This window comes from Hyperoodon ampullatus (assembly GCF_949752795.1).
Source record: "Hyperoodon ampullatus genome assembly, chromosome: 1".
Classification (NCBI taxonomy): domain Eukaryota; kingdom Metazoa; phylum Chordata; class Mammalia; order Artiodactyla; family Ziphiidae; genus Hyperoodon; species Hyperoodon ampullatus.
In genome coordinates, this window is record NC_136914.1 from 213,101,940 (window position 1) to 213,117,700 (window position 15,761).

The 15,761-nt window shown below is 44.3% G+C and overlaps 1 protein-coding gene across 1 annotated transcript; it reads left to right on the top strand.

The window, feature by feature from the left end:
- Positions 1-10,105: 10,105 nt before the first annotated feature.
- Positions 10,106-11,640, top strand: ADRB1 (adrenoceptor beta 1; the record flags this gene model as incomplete). Its single annotated transcript, XM_079714217.1, has 1 exon — positions 10,106-11,640. The coding sequence occupies exon 1, from the start codon at positions 10,246-10,248 to the stop codon at positions 11,638-11,640; it is 1,395 nt and encodes a 464-aa protein (XP_079570343.1). The 5' UTR covers positions 10,106-10,245.
- Positions 11,641-15,761: the final 4,121 nt, after the last annotated feature.

A 15,761-nucleotide genomic window follows, 5' to 3' on the forward strand; every position in this document is an offset into this window, starting at 1 on the left:
ATACTGTAAGATCTGAATCATCCTCTCAATCAAAATCATTACTTCAAGGTGATAAAAATCCTGTTTCTCAATGGATTCCATATGAGCGAGTGCCTGATTTATCTTGCTTCAAAGGCCAGCTTTGTTCTTCACTTATAAAGGTTTGTTATATCTCTCCTACCCAGTTATTACACTAATTCTAGCTCAGGAAAAGTAACAGGCATGTTGCAGCTATGGAGAGCAACTCTGAGTGTGTCTACACAATGTCAAAACAACCTGCTGAAAGTGGTCTATACAACAACCAAGTGGATTGGCTGGTTTTAATCCTTGAATTTGAATTACTAAAGTGAACTTGAATTATTCTACTCCATTTGCAAGAAAACAGTAGAGTTTCTTGGTTTGTAATGAAAGCTGTAAATGAGTAGTGCATCTACCCTTTCCTACCTTAAGCACATACCTAACAGGGTATGTGCCTTCCCCTTCCCCTGCCCTCTCCCCACACCCCTCCATCTAAGACCCAGGCTACCTACTCAGCAAACTTGGGAATTTGATCTGATCACCATCAGCCTGTGGCATTCATGACTTTGTGACAGCCTGCGACTCTGCAACAACCTTGACTGCTCTCATCAGGGTCTGGGTACTATTTATTTGCAGAGCCATCTTTAGTATGAGATTCGAGAAGACATTATACTAGCCCTCTGTCCTAGAACACTTAACCAATATAGCATGTATGAGATACAGGTGATAGAAGTAATCAAGATAAAATGAGGTCATTAAGGTGGATCCTAATCTAATATGACGGTGTCTTTATAAAAAGGAGAAATTTGGACACAGAGACAGACAGGTATGGAGGGTCAGACAGCCATCTCCAAGCCGAGGAGAGAGGCTTGGAACAGATCCCTTGCTCATAGCCCTCAGAAGGAGCCAACTCTGCCAACACCTTGATTTTGGACTCGTAGCAAACTAATTCACACCTCACTGATCTGGCACCACTGGTGGATAAAAACAGCCCACATCAATTCACTTTCTAGATAACCCATGCGTTCTAGAAAATAAGAAGTTCCCAAATTTTCATACCACCGTTTTTCAATAAAAATGTTTATAAAACGCACACTCCTTATTCTTAAACTGAGGACGGTTGAACCTAATCTAAAACTTTCTTAGTGAGCCAGGACTATCGGTGACTGCGGAGTGCAGAACACAGAAGACTATTGGTCTCTGCAGTAAATGGCATCACCGGTTTCCCTATTTTCTTCTCTAATGTGAAGTTCCCAGAAGCGCCCCTCTGCTGCCTGCACCATCCTCGTGCCTTCACTCCAACTTGTTTCTCCTAATCTGTTATGAAAGAACAGAGACCAAACAAGATATTGAAACTGTTTTGGAAATAAAATTAATTGTTCCAAGTCAGAGTCTGAAAGACTCTCCTAGGGTTTACCCCGCATGGACTTGGGAAAACTTCTTCTGTCGCCTGCTTCTTTACTCTCTGTTCTCAGGAGGTGGGGTGGTCAGACCCCTTGTACTCAGGACAACTGAAGTGTCCTCCGCTGACACAAAGCAAGTCACAAGAGAACCTTCTGGTCTCCTCGAGATCTTATGAATATACACCGTAAAAAGAAGCAGCTTGGATCAATTAGAGCTCGGGAAATAAGCTGCTCTATTAAGAGCCCAGTGGGGCTTTGTTTGGTAATTGCTGTTGTTTCATATATTTTGAATGTGGTTTATACCATAGGGTGGAACTCTCTACAATGACCTTTCCATGATGTAAAATTAGTTTGAGAAATTCTAATTCCCCAAACAGAATGATAATCAGATTAAATGACCACAAAGGAATAAACTTGCCTTTGAAAGCAAAAGAGTACTTACCAAATTAGATTCTTTACAACCTCCTCTCACTTGAAAAGAAAATGCAATTATTCAATTTCCACTGACTAGAGGTTGCCTCCTCTGCCACCCGTGATTTTGTGCAGAATGAGGATTTTTCTGCCATGATCTTTTTTGTGGTGGTGGCAGTTGGGGGGGAAAATGCAAAAAAGAAAAGATAATGTTTATTAAGTACTTAACGATGAGCCAGGCACTATGCCAAATGCTTTGTGTGTCTTATCGAATCCTCCAAACACCTCAGAGGTAGGTACGCTTATTATTAGCCCCACTTAACAGATGATGAAACAGAGCCCTGAGATGTTCAAATAACTTGTTGTTGAGTCATCCAGCTACTAACTGGCAAAACCTGGATTGTAACCCAGGCAGTGTGACTCCAGAATCTGCATCCTTAATCATGATGGTATACAGAGAGAGGTAAATGTCAAAACTAATTACTAAAATTAGTGTCATCTTACTAAAATGCCATAATTTGAAATTATGTACTAAAAAGCATCTAAAACAAAAATGCATAAGCCAGGGATATTCTCAAAATCTCCCTTCAAGACTGGTTATGCTATAAAACACTGATTATTTTTTGCGAGGTTAAGTATGGGTTTTTAACTTGCTTAATAAATTACTTTTAGTCTAAGTCAACCCTCAGATAAGAACTTATGAAAACTATACACATGAATGTGTACGTGTGGGAATTTTTTAAACCAAGATTATTATCCTCAAGAGAGAGCTATGAAAATGCAAATAATCTCTATTAGTAATGCGGGAGATTTCAAAATGCCTGCAGAGTGTCTGGCAGCAGAAGCGAGGAAAGGTAAGGAGTGGGATGGAAATGGTGACAAGCTGGAGTAAAATCGTCACTTTAGATATTTTCAGAATAAGAAAAAACAATATTTTCAGGACTGTGTCAATACCATTTCAGTGTATCTTCCAGGCTTTTCAGAGAGCCTCAAAGTTCAACATGCCCCTGACATAGCTACCTGGTTTGGAAAAGTTATTAGGGTAAGGAAATGACCAAGCAAGTAGAGCTTGCTTTTTAATTTTCTGTTCCAAACTCCCAAACAGCTTCATTTTGACTTTTAAACAAAACCCCAAGGTTGTCACAGCTTTTGGGCCTTTGATTCTCAGTAAGAGTCTTTTGTGAAATTTTTTTCTAGTTACAGATTTAAAAACAAAACAAAAAACCAAATTACTTAATTGCTTTGCTTTTCTTTGCTGTTTGGGTTTTTTGTTTTTGTCTTCAGAGTTAGTATTCATGTGGCACTTCTGGAAATTCACATTGAAATGTACTAACAAAGAGACTTTTATTTGTGTGGATAAATATGATTATTCTTCTAGATCTATTATATTTAAACCAATTGAAAAATACAAATAATCATTGCATGCTAGAATCTCTTCACTCATTCAGAGCTATTTATTTGAAAAAATGACTCCATGACTTGCTCCAGGCCCCAAAATATATCATGCAATTTAATTATGCTGACAAGCAGTTAAGAGGTGGGTCCAAATCTGTTAAGGATGCAGGCTCTGGTAATTAAAGATTAGCTCAGTAGGCAGGAAAGTGAAGAACTCCCTTTCCCTTTCCTTGAAACCTTAAGCACGCCTCTCTCCTTATGCTTCAGTGTCTCCATATGAAAACAGGAAGGAAAAAACCCAACCATTTCTCCACCAGTGTGAAAAGTCATTTATATTTAGAAGAGGTCTGCAAAGAAGGTCATTGCCCCCTTAACATTTAATTAAGTGATAATGCTCTGGAAACAGAAAGCTATCATAGGATAAAGATTTCTAACCGGTTCTATTCAAGGAGCTGCAAAGCTGAGACACTGCGGAAAATATATGTCATGTCAAAGGTTTGATATTTATTTTCGATGCAAGAAGCCTAACCACAGTGGTTATCAAAACCAAAGTAGCAGCAATAGTGTCCCACTAGTGTGGGACTCTGCCCTTCCAAGGCAAAGGACTTGCCACGCCTCTATTTATTGAGTGGGTCTGGATGAGCATTTATACAGTACGTAAGTTACCTATGAAAAAAATATATATCCAAAACAAAGAAGTGGAAAAACATATGAAAGAAGACACCTGTTTGGTCTACTCAGAGTAGTGAGTGAAAAGAAGCAATGTAAATGATCTGGTCTGCCCCCCAGAGGCAAGACAACTTGCTTCTTCCACTGGTTGGTTCCCTTTGGCAATTCCATTCAGTTGGATGGCCCAGACCCATCTTCCATAGGTGAATAGAAAACACGTCTTCTTTTATTTTAGAGAGTGCACATAAGCTTTTAAGTGGTTCCTCTATTCCACAGGAATTTGCAAAGTACCAACTACATGACCAAAATAAATGGGAGCTAAAACGTTTAAAAGGTATCATTTCTACCCGTTAGAAACTTAAAATAAGGTCTTGGGGGATTCTTGTTGCTACAAACTTCTCAGCTTTTTACAACATAATCGTTTTATCAGGAGCACAATAAGACTCTGTTAAAAATAAAACCTAGAGTTTTCAATAATTAGCGCAGCTTGTTGTCATTACAAGCTCTAGACTTGGGCAGATTGAAGGACAACTCTTAGCCAAGTACTTTTCATGTGTACTGATAACACTCCCATTGCCGCCGGCACTTTAAGGTAAGATCTCAGCTGATGAACACTCAATTTTTATTCATTATACACCTGAATAAGAACAGAACTTATGAAAGTTGGCTAAATTTTATGTTGCACTACCTTCCATTTTTTTAAAAGTTACTAGTTATGGCACTAAATAGTTGAGAAAAAAATCCTTTCTCTGCTGCTAATATTTCACCACTGAAATACTTTAAAGGAACTTATGTCAGAGAATCACATAAATGAACATTAAAAAAAAAGAGTAGGGTACCTACTAAGGAAGGGCACAAAGATGGGGGAAAATTGTTTTTTAAATGTGATTGGCCAAAGGTAAAGGCATTTAAAAATTGTTCACTGTTATCCAGCCTCTGAGTCGTACTAATATCCAGTGTGAGAAAGAAAGGAGTCACCTGATAAAGTGAAGCATATGTAAGTGAACTGACTCTTCTCATACAAGCAAATCCTGACACATTTCATGGTTTGAAATGTCATAATGATTGGATGAGACCACATTTGATGCATTTCAAGCATACGGTGCTATATGAGATTTCAAGAAGCTGTCACATACATCATCTCATTTAATCCATGTGTAACCCTGCGAGGGAGCAAACAGTGAGTCCATTTTAAGGATGAAGCCACTGCTGAAGGTCAAGCTCAAAAGTGATGCCAGTTCACAAACCTGGATCTTCCGCCTACCAGGTCTGAACACTTTCCAATATATCCAAATTTTGAAAAATATTATTACTGGCTCTTGCATTGTTCAAAGTACTCTTTAGACATACCAGGAAGAGGAGGAGAAGGCAAAGAGGAAGGAAGTGGGAGAGAGGAGAGCTTCTGAATTGCCCAAGTAGTCCATGCTTTGCTATGATTACACCACTGTCTTCTGTGCTTCTTCTTATCACAGTGGATGCAATTGCTTGTCCCTGTGTAAACTGTGTATTCAAAACCAGTATATGACCTTAAGCCAGCCACAGGTGCAAACTGTTCTTTGCTTAGTTTAGCGCTGAGTGACTGTTTTAGCAGTTACATTACTTTATGTGAAAAGTTGTATATCTTTCCTCAGAAACAGCCACTAGAGCTCTGATCAATGAATTCTGCCACCTATTATCAGCCTCAAGGCAAATTATGCTAACTTACTGATTTGATACTTTTCTTGGCACTTTACTTAGAAATTTCCCCCAGACTTCCTCTGGCCAGCCTTCCAGCAGCTGTCCAGTTAGGCTACTCACTATTATTTTAATCTCATTTGCCAACAAAGTCAACTGAAGAATGGAAAGGTCTTCATCAAGTCCATGGCTTACAACTATGCGTGGGTTGGACGCCCATTAGTTACTGCCGTACACACTTTTAATTTGATCTAGAACTTGAAGCTAGATTCAAGTCATCAGCCATTCTCCCAGGGCAGAAATGCCTGGATAGATATATAGTATCATAAAGGAAGGAAAAAGGTAATTCACCCTGAATATTTATGAAGATTAGATAGTATTTTTTATTATGTGGACTTTCATTGTACCTTTGGAAAAACTCTTACCTAAGTCTGCCCCATGTTATTTATTACTGAGTAGGTATGATATAAATTTATTTATCTCATGAGCCTACCTTGTATTTGTAAAGCTTATATTTTGAAATGCTTATATGAAAGTATTGACTAGGCTATAGGGACATGAATTATTACTCTAAACTTGAAGCATGAGGAAAGATCATAACTCCAAAAACACTCGATTATTTCTCATACTAGTAAATATGAGAATATTTTAATAAATTACATATTAAATATTTATGAATCAAAGCTTAATGTTAATTAATGTTAGGTAATTTTAGTAAACATGGGAAATATAAAAACGTATAGGATGGTCCTGGCTCTCGGTGGCCTTATAATCCATATGAGAAGAAAAGAGAAAAATTAAAAATTATATCACAATATAAGAGACGTCGAAAGGCAACATATTGTTCCTTGACACATGAAATGCAATGAGCAAAGTAACTACTCTAGGTAAGGGAAGGAGAGATCATTTCCAGAAACAGTGGTCAGGGAGGACCGTAAAGTAAAAAATATATCAACTAGATCTTGAAAGCTGAACTCAATGAGACAGAGATGGAGGAGGGAATTCTTGGTGGAAGGACCCCAATGAGAAAGAGTACAGATGCAGAAAAAGGGAAAAGGGTATAGATCCAAAAACTAACTTACAGAACTGCAAGTTAGGGTGACATGGAGAGTTCTAGTATGGGATAGTGCTGGAAAGGCTATGGGGAACTGGACTGTGGAGGGCTTTGAAGGCCATGTTGAGGAGTTGAGGTTTCTGAACAGAAAAGCATTTCGGTCAATGCAGCATTTTAGAAATATTAATTTGGCTATGGTATGCCAGATTAAAAGGATCGGGAAGAACTAGAGGCCAGGAGCTCAAAGAGAAGCCATAGCATGTTCAGGTGTGGGATAAAGGTAGTGGGATGGGAAAGGTAGAGGTGGGAGCAGGAAATACTGAGGAGGAAGCCCACTCGTTTTCAATGTGCTGATGAGCATGTATTGTTGGAGCTTTCTGTTCCTTTTTGAAGGACTGTCAAGTCTGTGGGTCCCCCAAGAACTGATTCATTTTAACAGTTGGGAGTGGGGAATGGGGAAATGGAGGAGTTACTCGTTTTGAACTTGCAACATCTCATACCTGTATAAGTGGATAGGTTTTCTTCTTCATTTTGTATTCTTAACTCAGGACAAAAAAATGTTAGCTCAAAAATGTTTTTTTTTAAAAAGTGTCATGAAGTGTAGGGATTAAAGGAAATCCGAGAACATTTTATCTTAAAAGAAAGTGAACTCCAGTTGAATATGAACTACTCCAAACTTTTCCATCAGTACAACTGAAGGACAGCCCCAAGAATTCCAGGAATCCCTTTAAGCCTGCAGCCCTACATTGGAACTCCTATCAAAATAACCTTCTGGGGCTTCCCTGGTGACACGGGTTCGTGCCCTGGTCCGGGAGGATCCCACATGCCGCGGAGGGGCTGGGCCCCTGGGCCTGCACCTCCGGAGCCTGTGCTCCGCGATGGGAGAGGCCACAGCAGTGAGAGGCCCGCGTACCGCAAAAAAAAATAATAATAATAACCTTCTGGTTTTGGATATTTGTGATTTAAAGTATTTATTATCCAGAAATTCAGGGAAACTTGATTTATCTCTGAATGAACAGGGGAAAAAAGTTTCAAGAGAGTTTTTCAACAATTCAAATCTTGCGTCCTGGTATTTTTGCTGTGTTTATACATATGCATATGTATACCAATATATGGATGTATACAAAATGTATACAAATACATACATATTTGCACATATGGTGATGCTATTGGCATCCAGGCTTCTGCACTGAATCTGTACAACCAAGTTCAGGCCTTATCGCTCACAGAAATGCAATCCCTTTGCCCTTCAGGGGCCCTTAAGCTTGGCACACAATATTCCCAGTAACACCACTTGACAGAAAGATGGCGCCCAACAGCAAGCCTCCTCCCCACATTCCCTACACCTCACTGCACAGCCCAGCACTCAGAATCCTGCAGCGTCAAATCCAACTCTTTCCAACCTCTTGGCTATTTTGAGACTGCCCCTTGAGGGTGGGAACAGAAAAAAGTCGGAAGGGGAGACAGGTTTGCAGTGACTTGGGTACCTAGGGCTCTCTGGGAGCCTACACTGAACTCAGGGTGCAGGCCTCCAAGCCCCCCTCTTTCTAGCCCTCTCCTTTCCTTGCTCCCCCTTCTCAAGCTTCCCAAGTTGGCAGAACTAGGCTGACAAGTCCTAGGGCAGGGGTAATAAACAAATAAATCACCCACATCCACACCCACCCGCCTTGTAGCACTGATTATCAAGTTTGGGCCTAAAGCAAATTTATATGTTTGGATATAGAGAAGGTGGTTTACACTGCTGGGCTTTATAAACTGAATAAACATTGTTTTTAGCTCTTGACTTGGGTAGCTGTGGAAGTCAGTCTTTCTCTACAGGGTAAGAATATGAGTTTGTTCCTTTTAGATGCTTTGCTTTTTATTCCAATGCTAGAAAGATGTGTGAGCATTATATAACATTTTCATGCACCCTTACATGGGTAATTAGAAGCTGTTTGCCCGTCCTTGTTCTCAAGGATTCGATTCAAGTCTTTTTATTTTCAAGGCTGAGCTGAGGACCTTACTGTGGTGGAATTAGACAGGGGGCCTGAACACCTTCTGCTGCATTGTGTGCTCATGGTGCCCATCCTGTAGGTGGGTCCCCACATATAAGCACACCGACTGCAGGGCTGACTCACTAATTTTAAACCCATTCAGCTGCCAACTCAGGGGTCTCTGATAGAACTTTAAATGCTATCGGATTTTAATCTTCTGGAGTATTTACATATTTTCTTCTCTCATCCCTCCAAAACTAATCCTAGAGTTTTGAGAATCTGGGAACTTGGGCAAAGGAGACAACCACCTGGGCAGACCAAGAAATCTGAAATCTCAATTCACTATGTCAACCAAAACTAATGCACCTTTTTGTCTGCACTGACCCAGCTCAAACTGTAAAATCACGTGAGTAATAAAACACAAAATCCTGGTGTTATAACTGAATGTGAAAAGTCTGAAATGTAACTAAACGTGCTGTCTTCGTGGCGGTGTCACTTACTCCACGTTAACATTTGTGTTTCCTTAAGCCTCTCTCTTCATAGTATCGACACACACTGTTGCATCATACTCACACATCCATCAGCTGGGACTGGGGAGTGTGTGTTTTTCCAACTGGTCCTCAGCATTAGCTGTCAGATGCACAAACCTTCCCTTCCTTTCTGCATCTGCTGTCCTGGAACAACAGAAGCTTCGTGCAAGAATAGCTCCCAGAGAGCGTTGCTGACAGATGCGCGGTTTGCTCGAGCAAGGCTCTTGCTGGAAAGTTTCCTCTAACCGCTAACACCCGCCTCCGATCCCCTGAGCTGGCAGGACGCAAGCTGGCTGGGTTTTACACGCACTCTCCTAGGCTGCCCAACACGAGAAACAATCTTGCAGCCAGACTCCTCCAACCCCAGTGAACAGACCGTCCAAGGCGCTCTGGTGCTTCGAGAACACCGAGGTCCCCTCCCCGCTAATGGAAGCGCGCGCTCTGCTCCGCAGGAAACCTGGGCACCGGAGGTAGACGGGTAGCGAGTTGAGCCCGAGCGCAGGAAGGAGCCAAACGCCGGAGGCAAACGGGGCGCCGGAGAGGAGAGACTGGGGTCCGCGGGAGGGGGCAGGGTGGGAGCCGGGCGCCGTAGGGAGCCAAGGGGAACTGGGCGCTGGAACCAGCGGGCTCAGGAAGGCGCGCGCGCGCAGGAACCCGCGGGCGCCGAGAAGACGCTCGCTTGGCCCTCTGCCTCACTCCTCGGAGCCGCGGAACCGCCGGTAGGAGGGGGGGCTGCGGGGAGTTGCTGGGGGGAACCAGACAGGGGCGTGCCTTCGCCCGGATTGGCTGCAGGAGTCTGACGCGAGGCCCCGGGGGTTGGCTCGGGGGAGTGGGACTGGGGTGGGTTGGGTGCTGGGTGCCGGGGCTGCGGGCTCCGCGCTCTCAGAAACATGCTGAGGTCCCGGCAGCTGTTCCAGCAGCGACAGCGGCTCCAGCAGCAGCGGCGGCGGCGGCGGCGGCGACAGCACACGGCTCCGGCGGGGAAGGCGCCCGGTGCCCATGCCTCCGGCCCAGCGCCGCGGCTGTCCTGACCTGGCCGCGACCTCCCTCCGCGCGCCCCGCCGCCCGGGCCTTTGGGGGGTTCCCCAACCGCGGCCCAACTCCGCCACACCCCCCTCCCCCGGCCTCCGCAGCTCGGCATGGGCGCGGGGGCGCTCGCCCTGGGCGCCTCCGAGCCCTGCAACCTGTCAACCGCCGCGCCGCTCCCCGACGGCGCGGCCACGGCGGCGCGGCTGCTAGTGCCCGTGTCGCCGCCTGTCTCGCTGCTGACCCCCGCCAGCGAAGGATCCGAGCCGCTGTCGCAGCAGTGGACGGCCAGCATGGGCCTGCTGATGGCGCTCATCGTGCTGCTCATCGTGGCGGGCAACGTGCTGGTGATCGTGTCCATCGCCAAGACGCCGCGGCTGCAGACGCTCACCAACCTCTTCATCATGTCCCTTGCCAGCGCTGACCTGGTCATGGGGCTGCTGGTGGTGCCGTTCGGGGCCACCATCGTGGTGTGGGGCCGCTGGGAGTACGGCTCCTTCTTCTGCGAGCTCTGGACCTCGGTGGACGTGCTGTGCGTGACGGCCAGCATCGAGACCCTGTGTGTCATCGCCCTGGACCGCTATCTCGCCATCACATCGCCCTTCCGCTACCAGAGCCTGCTGACCCGCGCGCGGGCGCGGGCCCTCGTGTGCACCGTGTGGGCCATCTCGGCCCTGGTGTCCTTCCTGCCCATCCTCATGCACTGGTGGCGGGCCGAGGGCGACGAGGCGCGCCGCTGCTACAACGACCCCAAGTGCTGCGATTTCGTCACCAACCGGGCCTACGCCATAGCCTCGTCCGTCGTTTCCTTCTACGTGCCCCTGTGCATCATGGCCTTCGTGTACTTGCGGGTGTTCCGCGAGGCCCAGAAGCAGGTGAAGAAGATCGACAGCTGCGAGCGCCGCTTCCTCAGCGGCCCCACGCGGCCGCCCTCGCACTCGCCCGCGCCCCCGCTGCCGGCCGCCGCCGCCTCCCCGGTGGCCAACGGGCGCGTCAGCAAGCGGCGGCCCTCGCGCCTCGTGGCCCTGCGCGAGCAGAAGGCGCTCAAGACGCTGGGCATCATCATGGGCGTGTTCACGCTCTGCTGGCTGCCCTTCTTCCTGGCCAACGTGGTGAAGGCCTTCCACCGCGACCTGGTGCCCGACCGCCTCTTCGTCTTCTTCAACTGGCTGGGCTACGCCAACTCGGCCTTCAACCCCATCATCTACTGCCGCAGCCCCGACTTCCGCAATGCCTTCCAGCGCCTGCTCTGCTGCGCGCGCCGGGCCGCCCGCGGGAGCCACGCGGCCGCCGGGGACCCGCCGCGCGCCTCGGGCTGCCTGGCGGTGGCCGGGCCGCCGCCGTCGCTCGGGGCCGCCTCAGACGACGACGACGACGACGTCGGGGCCTCGCCGCCCGCGCGCCTGCTGGGGCCCTGGGCCGGCTACAACGGTGGGGCGGCAGCCGACAGCGACTCGAGCCTGGACGAGCCGAGCCACCCGGGCTGTGCCTCGGAATCCAAGGTGTAGGGCCGGGCGCCCCTCCCCGCCTCCCCGCCTCCCCGCCTCCCCAGCCCGGGCGCGGGCTCTGCGCCCAGGGAGGAAGAGAACCCGGGCGTCCCTGAATGGCTTCCTGGGGGAAGAGGAGATCTGTGTTTACTCAAGACCGAAAGCAGGTGAATTCGAAGCCCGCAAACCTCGTCTGCATCATCCAAGGCAAACAGAAAAGCCACAGACCGTTGCACAGAAAGGAAGGTTTGGGGAGGGGTGGGAGAGTGGCTCGCTGATTTTTGTTGGGTTCTTATTTCTCTTTGTGGTCCGGCCTTCTTTTGTGGGTGCGTGTGATACGTCTTTAGATTCCCCCCACCCCAGGTGGTTTTTAACACTCTCTGTGATGACCGGGAAGGGAAAGGAGAAGCGTTAGGAGACAAGTCTCTGACTTGGCTTCTATCCCGTTCTCGGGAACAGGAGCGGTCAACCGGAGAAAGAGGAGAGGATGACAGTTGATCGGGACGTGTTTCCTTTGCTTTCCGTTGAAATTTCATTTTAATTGCTGAGTAATGATTTCTCCTGTTCTTAAAGCAGAGGGAAAGGATGGATGCAAAAATCGCGTTTCAGGAAATTTTAAGCTATTCTTGGAACAAGCCTCACCTTGCTTTCCTTTTGTAGGGCAAGCCGGCTGTCCCCGAGAGCCTCGGTGGTCAGGCTGAGGGGTTCCTACCTCACACTGTGCACATTGCACAGCAAGATAGAAAGACTTGTTTATATTAAACAGCTTATTTATGTATCAATATTAGTTGGAAGGACCAGGCGCTGAGCCTCTGTGACGTGTGACTCTGTCCATTGAAGACAGGACCGAAAAAAAAAGAAAAAGGAAACAGTTCAGATTACTGCACATGTGGGTAAAAACAAAAAACAGAACAAAACAAAGGCGTGATTCAAAGTGGCATTTTTGCACAGTATTAGGAACTGTAAAGTCCGCTGAAGGTGTTACTTGCACAAAAAGAAATTAAATATTTTTTAACGGGGGTGGGGTGAGGTAGGGGCAGATCTTAAAAACTAAAGTAAAACTCAAACTCTGCTTCTGTTGTCTATTATGTTACTGAGCTAATGATTTATTGGAAAAATACCTTTTTATACTCTTTTATCATGGTACTGTAACTGTATCCATATTATAAATATAATTATCTTAAGGATTTTTAAATTATTTTTTTATGTCCAAGGGCCCACGTGAATCTGCTGGTAAAATTTAGCACTTGTGTGTAAATACTATTTCCTCTCTGTGTTTTACCAAGTATTTATACTCTGGTGCAACTAACTACTATGTGAGGAATTGATCCATGTGCATAAATACCAATAAAGCACAAAAAAGATTATGTACTGTGTGTCTGTAAGGGCTCAGTGATAATGGAAAAGACAGTTTGTTTTGTTCAAAATATAGGCTGGATTTCCCATAGAGCTCTTTTAATAGCTTTTCATGACTCAATAGCATAGCAAAATGCCTCTAGACCAAATAAGGCGTGCACCTACTGAGAGCTGCAGGCTTGCCCTAAATTTTCACAGCCAGATTCAGAGTATTCTAGACTACTTGTAGGTGTTTTCAAGATCCCATCTGCTGTACTTGCCTTAAGAAGTAATATTTGGGATTGTGCATCTTCTAAGAAAAAATGATTGAGTCAGGTAACTCAGCTGCAACTTAGCACAGAAATGCAGGAAAGAAGACTAAGTCGTGGAACCATCATTGCCTACTTGGAATTCGGTAAGTGGCAAACACGGCTGGTTTTTGTTTTCCAACAGAAAATCAAAATCACAGTGTGTGCAGATTTCTCCAGTGGCTGTTGAGAAAGCAAAATGCTTTCATGGTTAAGTAAAAATTTATAAAAGAGCATTTAAGTAAGTATTTTTTTTCTCTTGTGTAATTAAGTGGACCATTTCAGCAGAAGTTCTGGGTGAACAGGTAACAGGTAAAAGTAAATGTGAAGTTTTAAAATTTCCTAACAAGATTATGACACCCCCCAATGGATAGGATAGTTTTCCTAAAATTAGTTCCTAAGGGAAATATAGTGAAATTCTATCTTGGGATTAATTCTACATTCTCCAAAATAAGTTTAAGTATTTCTCTTTCTTTGTATTTTTAAATAAGCTTCTCATTTCATGATGGTACAGTAATAAACCAAAGTGAAGAGTGTAAAGTTTTGGCTTATACCGAGATTGAACATGAACAAACTCTTCGCTACCAAGGAAAGTCAAGACCGATTATCCTTTTTTTTTTTTTTTTTTTGGCGATGCGATATCCTAAAAACCAGGAAAGACGAGAGTCTTCTGAGAAAGATGAATGTTGCCAATGTTTTAGAGACCAGCAGAAGGTTGCATGAACAGTAGCAGTTTCAACAAAAGCTGCTGTGAAGTTTAATCCCTTTGTCCAGCAAAGAAAAAAGTGGAGAGGCAGGAGATAGCAAAAGTTATTTAAAAATACAGATACATACCTAAAGAAACTCATTTTGGAGAATGTAAAAATTCCAGGATGAAATCTCACTATCCGTTCCCCTGGGAACAAATACCGTCCATTTCTATCCTCCCTTCCCCCACCTGAATATGTAAGTTGCATTTTGTTAGGGGTTTTGTTCCTCTTTGTTTTTAAATCATACTAGAAAATTAATAGACTTAATGTCTACAGTTTCATCTGAAGAGCACTCAAGTACCAGGTAATGCTTCACTTTCCTATTTTGTCTAGATAAGTCTTTACATTTAAATAAACAGAAATTTTCCCAGACCCAAACTTACATATAGACCCATCAAACCTTAGGTCTCAAAATCATGAAAGTCCTATAAACTTTAATAACAAATATATATAATTTAACTGCTTAGTAGACAGGTCTGAACTCTTTAGTGAATTAGAGGAAACCACTATAATCGCCAGTTTATATGTATTTGTAGGAAACAGAAAAAAAGAGTTTTCTGTGATCTCTTGAGTTCTCTAACTGAGGCTTACGGGGATTCAGAAACAGACCTTGTCAGTGATTCCTACTACCCACGAAAACTGCTTTTCGTTGTTTTGAAGAAGACATGGATCTATAATAGAAATGTAGGAATCCGAGCTGCCAATCCCAATAGCTACATCAGTGGGAGGAGAAAACTGCCAATCCTGTTTAATCTGGTGAGATAATGCGCAGTAGAAGTGACAGGAGGAGGACAGTGAATATGCAGAAACTCAACCTTACCCCATGGGTTTGTGTGTAACAGTACCAAAGGCATAAACCTTAAAATTAAAACAGTGAACATATGACCAAGATTCACTTATTTGCTACATTTGAAATTATGGTTCGGTTGCACACTGTCAAGTTCTCTATGTGTAACAAGATATTCCAGCATCTATAATTCTCCCTCCAGTGTAGGAATCTATAATTGGTATAGAAGATAGCTTCATCCCTTGGTGAACTTGGCAATGTAAAACTTTGTAAATAGAGCTCATTTTTTCTATCCAGGCTTTCTTTGGAACTGGAATTATTAATAACCTCTAAGTGGCTATTGTGAAACCTTTCCTTGTTAAGCACATTTTCCTAATTTCGCATTTTGTTGAGCGTGCTGACTTCCTCTGGCAATATGTAAAATTGCCAGACGGAAATTCTGCACTCGAAGTCTCAGGATGATATTAGCATTCAAGTTTTTAGCAAGAGCTTCTAAGCAAGGGTCAAAAGGAAAAATTACGTTTTACTGCCATTTGTGAAAGGCTTAAAAAAATTTTTTAACAAATCAGGACCCATCAGTTCTTTGGAAGGAAAAAAATTTAAAACCTTAGCCGTAATTCAAATTAAACACATTGGCACAGATAATTTAGTTTTATTTGTACATTTCTGGCATAATGTGCTGAGGAATACTAATTCTTTTGACTCCCTGCCAATTTGCTACTAATCAAAATGGAGAAGATATGCACTGTTTGGATTATACCTAAAAATAGTTGTACTACAGTCACATCAGCAAATGGAATTAATTTATCTTTCTTCTCCTTCACACACACCCTCCACATTATTTAAACTTCCATCTAGAATATTGCTTCTGAATCTCATAATTTGTGATTCAATGTGTCCCAAAGTGCACTGCTACATTGCAATTATTTTAAAGCAAATTCTAGGGGTGGGATAGGGAGGGTG